The sequence below is a fragment of the Musca domestica genome, unplaced genomic scaffold (assembly GCF_030504385.1).
Source record: "Musca domestica strain aabys unplaced genomic scaffold, Musca_domestica.polishedcontigs.V.1.1 9, whole genome shotgun sequence".
Lineage (NCBI taxonomy): Eukaryota > Metazoa > Arthropoda > Insecta > Diptera > Muscidae > Musca > Musca domestica.
The window spans coordinates 7,502,937-7,513,631 of NW_026712435.1; the positions used below are offsets into that span (position 1 = coordinate 7,502,937).

The following is a 10,695-nucleotide window of genomic DNA, read 5'->3' on the forward strand; positions in this document are numbered from 1 at the left end:
GGTTCACCTCAGCGAAGGAGTTAACAGGTTAACTACGTTCTAGGCATTCGTAGACATATCTATTTCAAATACAATTAAATATGGATGATGTTGACTTGAAGTCTTCAGTTCGGCCAGTGTCAACATGAATGATTCATTCATTATTTACCCCACATCAAGGGTGGTGTTGAAATCGTATTCAACCACGATATACGTTTATGCAGTTGAGTGAAAGCTTGCTGCCATTGCTTTGTACTGACCAACAACCCTGTTGTGTTTTTGTTGAACTTGGGAATATTTTGAGTTAACTTCCTAACATCCTCTAGAATATTATGATGCACCTTTGTATTGAACTCTGCCTATAACAAGCAATGTATTTACTGGATTATAGTAATTAGGTCAAGGACATGCTCCAATTCAGTTCTTCAATATAAAACAAACGATTTGCGTTATCCATTTTTATACCCTCCACCGTACTATGGAGGGTATATTAACTTTGTCATTCCGTTTGTAACTCATCGAAATACTCATGTCTGTCTATCTGTCCGTCTCTCTGTCTGCCTGTTTAAATCACGCTATCTTTCGAATGAATTGAAATAGATGGCTAAAATTTGGCACACATGTTTATTTTTCCAGTAGGCAGGTTGCGTTTGTAAATGGGCCATGTAGGTCCACGTTTTCATATAGCCCCCATATAACGGTACCTCTCGATATTCGGCATTTTTATGATTTTAGCGACATTATTCACCGGAATTGTTTTAAATTTGGTATTTGAAGTTCGAAATGGATACTACACCCTAAGACAGAAAATTGTATATGCAAGTCCACGTCTTCTTATAGCCCCCATATAACGGTACCTCCCGATATTTGGTATTTTAATGATTTTAGGGACATTTTTCACCAGAATTGTTTCAAATTTGAGCCCCCATATAACGGTACCTCCCGATATTCGGTATTTGAATGATTTTATGGACATTTTTCACCAGAATTGTTTCAAATTTGGTATTTGAAGTTCGTAATGGATACTACAGCCTATAAAAGAAAATTGTATGTGCAAGTCCATGTCTATATTTGATGATTTTAGCGTCATTGTTCACCAGAATTGTTTCAAATTACGTATTTGGAGTTCGGTATGAGAACTACAGTCTGTGACAGAAAATTGTCTATGCAGGTGCAGGTCTTCGCATAGCTCCGATATAACGGTACCACCCTATATACGATATTTTGATGATTTTAGCTACATTATTCACTGTTTATTTCATGTTTTGAATTTGAATATGGTAATGGCTTATGACAAACAATACCTATGTAGGTCCACGCCGTATAGACTCCAATATAACGGCTATATTTGTTATTTTTAAAATTTTAACAGATTTTTTAAGAATTTTTTAATTCTATTGCAAAACTGGTGAATATATTTAATGAGCGAACAGAATGTACGTTTCTTCCAATCAGTTACCATGAAAATTCTTTGTTCTTATTTATCACAACAATAAATCAAACACAAAGTTGGCAAAAGTCGGGCACACTCAGAAAAAATTTCATCATCTGATACCTCTAACTTACCTTTTCATTATAACATAGTTTTTCTCTCTTAATATAATTACGTACACGTTTTAATGCAATACAGATGTATCATCCTGTGCTGTCACTTTTATTATCCATGTGTATGTCTAAATTGCCATTTTACATATGTCTAATAATTCTTGTATATGTTTTTATACCCATATGGCTAGAGAGGGTATATATCATTTGATTCGGCCGAAACGTGTCTAGTCGAAATAACGGTTTTAGACAATAGGTCTCTTTGGACCAAATCCGTTTCAGGATACTTAGAGTCGATCTAGCTATGTCCGTCCGTCCGTCTGACTGGCTTAGTCAAACTTAGATCGAGTTCGAAGATAGGCAATATCGGTTCACTCCTTCTGGTACCTCCCCCACAAAGGGTCAAAAGTTTCAACAAAAATATTTTACTGCACAGAAAGAGAAAGGATAAACCGATTTTGCGTCAGTGCCAGGTCAGGCACACTCCATCAAGTACCTCCCCCACAAAGAGTGAAAATTTTGAATAATTATAACTATCATAAAATGTAAAATGTGTGTAAGAATCCGATTATAAACCCAAGCTCTGGTGTTAAGATGGAGTATATCGGTCCACTCCTTCTGGTACATCCCCCACAAAAAATCGAACAATTGAATATCTATTAACCTCATAAAACGCGAAATTAACGTCCGATTCCATTTAGACTTGGCACGTCTGAATATTACTATTTACACAATATCTGTTATAAAAACGGTAGAGGTCGGACCATTCCTCTGGTACCTCCCCCACAAAGAGTCAAAGTTTTGAAAACCCAAAACCTATATAAAATCAGAAATAAGCTCTTTACTCTGTTTGAATATGGGATATATCGGTACACTTCTTCTGGTACCTCCCCCACAAAGGCTCAAAATTTTGAATATCCACGAAGCTCATAAAAACCGAAATTAACATCCGATTCCATTTTAGACTTGATACATCTCAATATTTTCATCAACACAAGATCTGTTATAAAGATGGTAGAAACCGGACCATTTCTTTTTCTATCCGTCCCACATAGGGTTCAAGGTTTTGATAAACAAAACGCCAAAAAAGCATGCAACTCTCTTCAAATTTTACACATACAAACATTCTTGTAAATACAAAATATGTTGTGATGATGTTATATATCTGCGAACCCCTTCTGGTACCTCACCCACAAAGTGTCACAATTTTCAACTCATTTATCTGTCATGACTTGCGAAACAAGTCAACGATTTTTTGCAACTTGCTATATCTAAATATATCTTTCTTAATCAGATGCATATGGAATTTATTATAACTGTTGTTATTTATTGTTGACCTGGTAGATTTTAATATGTTTGTTGATAGTTCGGTTGAAGGCCAATAAAACAAATTTATTTAGTTATCTCCTTTTTTCTCTTTATTATATCCAATATTTCGATTGTCATCGACAATCATCTTCAGGGATCTGTTACAAATAACATAAATTATTAGAAATTAATAAGAGAAATTACACAACACACAAATCTGGTTACCCTAAAATTTGTAAGAATTGTTACAAATTGTTACTGGAAGTCGTCTGTTAACCCAAAAGTTCTGCAAGAGAGCGGTCGGAGAGAGAAATTTTGACAGTTCTTTCAGTGAGAGTTTGCAAATTCTTGCTGGACAAATTTCTTCTTGCAATCACTTGCAACTCTTCTTCTTCTCATTCATCGACATTCAATCAGATGTTTTCTATTGTTTGTTTATTTCTTTTTGTGTTTTCAATCTGAAAATATTTTTTTTTGGAATTAGCAAGATTAATTGTTTTTAAAGAACAACTTTACAAAATGTGAAAAAAGTAAATATTAATACGTAATAAGGAAATAAAATACTATTTCCAACATCTTTATACAAGCACCATTAGCAACACGTTAAAAGGATTCCGGGGAAAACATCAAATCTATCTTTCTTTTATTGCTCATATTTGTATTTTATAGCTTATTTCCATTTTATTTATAAATCTTGTAAATTTGGTAGTGCTTCATTTTTTTGAATGGGGGACAAATTGTTTTGTTTTGACAAAACAGCTGATTAGTTGCAAGCTTCTGCAGGAATACCGTCTGTTTACTTTTCGCATTTTCCATGCAAAAGAGAATAAAAGTACCTTACACTCTCAGAAAGATGTTGCTGGACAATTTCTGCAGGAAAAGTAACCAGACACACCTATTAACCTTGTTTTAGAGGAAAACGTCTATTCTAATTTAACGTCAAATTCGAAATAAGTCTTTTTCCATCTGTGCTTATGTACTAAATTTCTGTAAATATGTGCACAATGGTCCCTATCAGTTTTATAGTTCATTCTTTTTTCCGGTGGTACATTTATGATATGAAACATTTCTAATGTGAATCGTCTTTTATAGTTGCTTTCTTGTGCCATTATATCAATATCCTTAAAGTTCGGTCTATGTCCTCTTAATGTGCAATGTGGTGTTAGAGCTGTCTTTTGTTCTAAAGGTTTGTTGAGTTTCTTGTAATTTTGCCCATACTAATATTTTTATCTGTATAAGATGAAGTATGAAATTCTTCGGTCGACTATATTTGGTACCTCACGCACATTTTAACATTTTCTAAAAATTATGACATATCTCATATGAAGTGAAGGAAGTAACCAATATAGTCCAAACATGACACGTCGCAATATTTATATCATATTTATTTGGGTCCGATACGAAATGGACAATATTGACCCATTCCTTCGGAACATACTCCATAGAGGGTCAACATTTTGAATAATCCTAACAGAAGTCAAAATATATTAAAATAACGAACATTGGCTGAGGGTATACATCTGTCGGCAAAACCTACTGACGCTTTTAACGTGTTTTTTTTCCTTTGTTACATTTGATCTGTTCCAGAAACTGCAAGAATTTACTAGCTATGCATTTTTTCCTTGCAGTTCTGGAACAGACGAATTGTGATTATATTGTACTAGCTGGCCCGGACCGCGTGAGTCTTTAATGCATATTTTTTAAAGCACAATAGAACACAGATATGAATTATGTAAGCGGCACAATTTTTATTATAAGTAAAGTAACTCCATAGTAATTTCTAAATAGAAATAACATTCATGGCAAAAATTATAATACATAATCACCTACCGTCGGTTTTAGATATTTTGAATAGCCTGATCTTATTTTTCAGCCATAATTGAGTGATACAGAACTTCTATATGATATAGAACTTCTATAATAGTCCCATGTGAAAACTCGGCTCATTTTTTGGCACTGTAAAGAGCTTAGTAACATTTTCCATTCAAATTAACTGTAATTAGGAATTTGTATTTCCAATGTTTAGAATACCGTGCTGCGAGGTATTTAGGTTTGTCCACCTCATAATTGATAGCAGCCATTACCGTAAGATAGGAATTAATTTGTTTGTGTCATAAAGTCCATATTTTTCATCTCAGTAAATTTCAATGACGATCAAGGAAAATTAATATTCGTGATATTTTCATGTTTCTGCCACAACTTGACATTTCGGAGTTTATGTCATATAGACGTACATCCCACATCTACGTTCCCAACCAATATTCTCTTTGGAGTTTCAAATTCAATAGAATACCAAATTTTCTTTTTTGACCACATTGGTTGGCAAAGTGGACTTGGGGGTACACTAATGTGGGATGTCTATGTGGTCAATTATCTGTAAGATGATTCTCTACCCCAGAGTAGCCTAAATACAATTTCTTAGCCAAATCAATTGATGAAATGTGGTCAAGACCAAGATATGATGGACCAATCGTATGATGGTTATACCAAAACGTGATCATTTTTTGCAAGGATGGTTTCTTCTAAAATTACCAATATTTGCCGAAATTAGTATGACAAATATGGTTAAAATGTAACATATACTTAAAATCGGGTTGTACCCTTATCCGGGAGTTATGACCCATATCATGGCCTGCAAAAGCGATTTAAGGTATATATAATCCGCTCTACCATTTTGCATCCTTTATATTCGGTATTTTAATGATTGCAGTCCCAATGAATTGCATTTTGAGGATTATTGTCATATGAAAGAAGTAGGTCCACGTAGGTCATTCATTCCATTTTTAATATTATTCATTCAGAATTCAAAATATAGTATGTCAAATTGAAAAAAAAAAAATCACACCAAAAAGATTTTTCTATATTTCACCGCGATTTTTTTTTTCAGGATACCATTCCCAAATTGTATGCATTCTCAAAATCCGTCAAGCCGTTTTTTTAGTTATAAGCGTAGTACCTAACGTAACAAAAATTTAAAAGTCCTTACGAAATTTGTCAATAGAATGTAATATTGTTTTAAAATTCGATTTCATTGATTTTTTTTTTCGATTTTTCCCGATTTGAGAATTTTTGCCATGAGATTTTGAAAAAGTAATTATGTTTTAACTTTGGTGTGACCGCGTTAAATTATTTCGATATCATCTATTCCGTTTCGCCACCACATAATTCGGTACTACACTTCAATATAACCAACCAATTTCAATTCTTAAGAAATTGGGTCAATTAAATAAATGGTATTAATATTCGAATTCAAAAAAAAAATATAAAAAACACTACAAATATACATTCGAAAAAAGTAAGTCAAAATGGAAAAAAATCATGCAAAATAAAACATTACTATTGTACATTTCAAAAGTCAAAATAAAAATGTTAATATATCACAATTTCACGCGATTTTTTTTTTTTTTTTTTTTTGAATTTTATCTTTTTCGCCCAAGAGACAATTACGAATTTGTATGAAACTTAAAATCAGTCCAGCGGTTCTTAAGTTATAAGCGTCGTAACTAACACAACTTTCTTTTATATTTAGATTTTCTAAAAAAAATATAATACTTGATGGAAATTCCAACTCATGTGGACCTCAGATGAGAGAGAAAACAAAACGTTATATTTAAATTCATTATCCTTATTTTCCCTCAACATTTTTAAAATTTCAATTTTTTTTTCTATTTTGCATAATCGTAATCATTACTCAATAACAAGTGCTGTGTTTCAGAACCTGCAAGAATCTAATATTTTATCAGTTTATTTCGATATCATAAAGAGAAAATTCGTTGTTTTGTGTGTGTTGTCCAATGAAAAATGTTTGAAAAAATTGTGAACATATGATTGCATGACTTTACCTCCTTGATTCTACCATGGAAATTTCCTTGTAAATCAGCTTATGCTATATTCTCATTGCACTTTCAATCATGTTGTTCGCTCTCAGAATTAGGTACACGAATTAACATGTTTATACGGCACGATTCGCAATTCATAGTAAAATAATTCCTTTTTTCAAAAATTGTTGTTGAATTGTTGTTTTATGTTGATTTATTGAATTGAAATACATTTATAGAAATGTGTAGATATATTTAAGCTATGATTCATATCCATTTTTGTTAAGAATATAAAAAGATAAGTAATAAATAAAAACAGAATAACAACAAAATATGTATATATGATACGAAATACAACTTATTTGTTTGTCTTTCGTTCAGTGATTTCAATTACAATAATTAATTTTTACGTTTAATTAGATAGTCAGCTGGTTTGGAAGAAGGACCTCATATTTGGTCTATGTTCATAAATAAACAAATGCTCACATTCGTTACATGATCGACACATATTTCATCGTATTTCTGGGAGTGATTTGAATCGAACAAAGAACCAAAATTGTTGTTCGCTTAGAAAATGTTATGGGGGGAATTAAGTAGCTATAGAGAGCGAATTACGTACCATGTGAACTGAGTATTATCGAGCGTCATTCAGTAAAACTGGGCAAAAAGACAACAACTGGTTTCTCCCTAACAAACATCTAGAAACCGTTTCTACAAATTGATACAAGTTCTAAAAATCTGCATTACACCGACACTTAAATTACGAGTTTTACGAAGTAGGCCATGTACTTAACGTATAATCAAAGGACTTATTTTACCGAACATGTTTTAATAAAACGTGTAAAGCGATCAGAATTCTCCAACGGAATTGACAACAAAATAACGTGTTCTATACAAACATGGTCGTCCTAAATTAGGCTTAAAGCTATACATTTTAAGAAAAAAATGCAGTTTCGATTGAAATTAACAAAGATGAAGGCATGTTTATTTAGCGATTGTTTGAAAATGTAATCATTATATAATTTACTTACAACTATATTTAATACATACACGCGTTTAAACGACTTGTATTTATCAATATACAGCGCTAAATGGTAGGACACGAGTATCAACAAGTGCAATGTCGATTGATTATTTGGGTATATTGATTATCAAGATTGTTGAAATTTTGGTATGGGATAGATACTAAAAGTGACTAAGAGACGGAATCATGATCGTCTTCATGTGATAACGAAGATTAAAGAAATCATCTTCTAAATGGGAGTGAAAGTGTCTTCAGCAACACTTCTCAATTGTTATTTGTATTCGAGCAATCAGTCAAGGTCATTAGAACTAACGCCTGTGTACACTGGCTCCTTATCCATTTCGTTGCTTTTAGCTGAATCCTCAGTTTTTTCAGACGCTTCTTTGGACTTTTCGGAATCATCATCATTGGCATCGGCAGCATTGGGTACCCACAGGCCAGAATCTACACAGCGTTTCATGTGGTATTTTGCTTCCTCCACTGGCATTGCTGCAATAGTCTTTTGCAAAAGCTCTGTATCCCGACTTTCGAAACATGCTTTCAGTTCCTACAGGTGTAATAAAGACAAATTAGTCGATTAAATTTATGGTTTTGAAATACACCTAAGTCTGTTTTTACACGGTCTTTTTGTACACGGTTTTGATATAACACGGTTTGAAAATTGAATATTTTTAATTTTTTACACCATTTTATTCCATTTAGCACGATTTGAAGCTTTATGTACTTAATTTTTTTTGTCAAATTTAATTTTTGCGAAATATGTTCATATCACAAAAAAGTATTTATGAAAGAAAAAAGTCTGAAACCATCGATAGTATCGATAGTTTGCGAACACTACCTTAAAGATTTAAGTGAATTCCCCTTTAGCGCGTACAAATAATTTTTACTGGTCAAAGCAAATGTGAATAGCACTAATTTAGGGGAATTCCCTTTATGTGCATACAATAAAATTTACTGGTCAGAGCAATTGAAACGTGTTAATATTTTGTGAACTGTCAATGCAATAAGACGTGTTTGGTAAAGAAAAAAAATAAAAATTCTTGTTTTTTGCTAATTTTAATAGGTTTTAGAGATTAGGAACTAATCACCCATTTTTGCATAAGATCAATGTCTTTTTTACACGGCTCCTTCTGGAACCAATCTACCGTGTAAAAACAGACTTAGGTGTACTTCCATACATCTGGTAAAGTTTCGAAAACTTCAAGTGGGTCCAAGCCGCCAGGACCCAGTCTTGCTTTTCGTTCTTCCTCCTCAGCTTCAGCCATTGCTTCTTTGATTTTTTCTTGTGCCCTCTTACGAATCCGCTCTTTGAAAGCCTCGATTTCACTTTCAAACTGTTGGCGGTACTCGGGCATACAGTTCTGTATTTTTGAAAAGAATGAACCAATGCATGCTCTTGGATCCACATCCAACTGTTTTGCCAACTCCAACATGTACTGCATGCATATGCACTGGTGAGCCACATGTGCCATAAGTTCGTGTTTTTCTTCCATTTCCAGGTTAATAGACCATATAACTAGGTAGTTAGCAGTCTCCTCGCAAACCAAGTGTGGATGTTCCGACAAGAAACGCTTCGAGTCGTCATACTTTCGCATCATACCAAACTGTTTGCACAATTTCTCATTTTCTTTGACAAAATTCTTCATTTTGGCCTCGCGTTCTTCTTCTGATAGATTCTCGTCCTGTTTCCTTGACGGTTGTTTATTCAAGACTGTTTTCTCAAAACCAGGCTTACTTATGGTATCGACATTCCAGGGCATTTTTTTCTCTTTTTTGACAAGCTCCTCTTCCCTGCGATCTAGATCCTTGCCCTCTTTTTCAAGTTTTTCAAGTTTTTTCTTCAGCTCATCTTCAGATCCTTCCTTCTTCTTAATCCGTTCCTTGCAATCAACCATGCGGGCTTGCCATGACTGTTTAGCTTTTTTCAACTCATCCTTCTCCAATTCCAACTCGGCCATGCGTTCGACTCGGGCCTGGTGGCGCCAACGAAATAGTGATGGTGTATCGATGTTCGGATGAGTATCATCTTCATCGTCCGAAATCTACGAGTAAACATAAGAAAAAAAGTTTCATAGCCCATGGTATTCGTCACACTGCAGTTAACCACATACCTCAATATTCTTCCATTTACTATAATCCACCATCTTTAAGTTCTCCTCTTGATTGTCAAAAGCAGATTAACTACAAGTAAACGTAATATTTTTATCGTTCAAGAAGAAGTGAAAATTTGCGATGTGATTAAAATGCAGAATGCAAAATATCCGGCTTCTTTTGTTGATAGAATTTACTGGAATCAATTTGCGACAATACACACAACCAGAGTATGAAGCCTAATACTTATAGTTAGCGGCGTTGATAATTGCAAAATGTAGGTCGGCGGCAGCTGTTGCTCTCCAATAAGGAGTGTTGCCAGTATGAAAAGATTTTTTTGACAAAGCTTACGTTTACACAACCATATACAAAAACATATACAAATCTACTTATTTTTGAATTTATTTATTATTCTATTAATGTGAATAAATTCTTATTTTCCAAGTCATTTTCCATAATTAAGAGTGTTGTATGTTTCTTATATATATACAAATATATATGCAATATATATATAGTTTAGTTTTACATGTGTGTTGTCACAGACGTACGAGTCATTTATAAATATAAATTTTGACAACGAGATTAATAATTTTGAAAATATTTTAAACATGTGATAGCATGACTTTATCTTCTTGATTCTATCATGAGACGGACATAGGAATAATGGAAAGGACTGTGCAACATTTCAAAGGCCTATATTTAATATTACGACCTCTAGCGTCAAACGGATATAGTTTAATAACTATAGATATTTACTCTGATCAAGAAAATATAGCTGGTAGAACTCAAACATTATTTTGTGGTGATTCAATATGATGACAAGTGGTCGACTCTATAACCCTAATCATGAGGTGGACCATGGTCTTCAAAATTACAGCCCATTATATTGGAAAATGTTGCTAAAGCCCTTACATGGCAGAAAAATATAGG

At 33.4% G+C, this 10,695-nt stretch overlaps 1 protein-coding gene across 1 annotated transcript; it reads right to left on the reverse strand.

Moving 5' to 3' along the window:
* Positions 1-7,607: 7,607 nt before the first annotated feature.
* On the reverse strand, positions 7,608-10,008 carry LOC101892958 (hsp90 co-chaperone Cdc37). Its single transcript, XM_005181340.4, has 3 exons — positions 9,786-10,008; positions 8,853-9,716; positions 7,608-8,221 (listed from the first exon to the last, which is right to left on the reverse strand). The coding sequence occupies exons 1-3, from the start codon at positions 9,816-9,818 to the stop codon at positions 7,964-7,966; spliced, it is 1,155 nt and encodes a 384-aa protein (XP_005181397.1). The 5' UTR covers positions 9,819-10,008; the 3' UTR covers positions 7,608-7,963.
* Between the last annotated feature and the right edge of the window lie 687 nt (positions 10,009-10,695).

What these genes read in the sequence shown, in the direction of transcription:
- LOC101892958 (XM_005181340.4), bottom strand. Translation starts at nt 9,818, where the DNA reads ATGGTGGATTATAGTAAATGGAAGAATATTGAG. An exon ending in GTAAATGGAAGAATATTGAG is followed by an intron (nt 9,717 to 9,785) that starts GTATGTGGTTAA and finishes GTTTACTCGTAG; the next exon opens with ATTTCGGACGATGAAGATGA. An exon ending in TTTTCGAAACTTTACCAGAT is followed by an intron (nt 8,222 to 8,852) that starts GTATGGAAGTAC and finishes TTACACCTGTAG; the next exon opens with GAACTGAAAGCATGTTTCGA.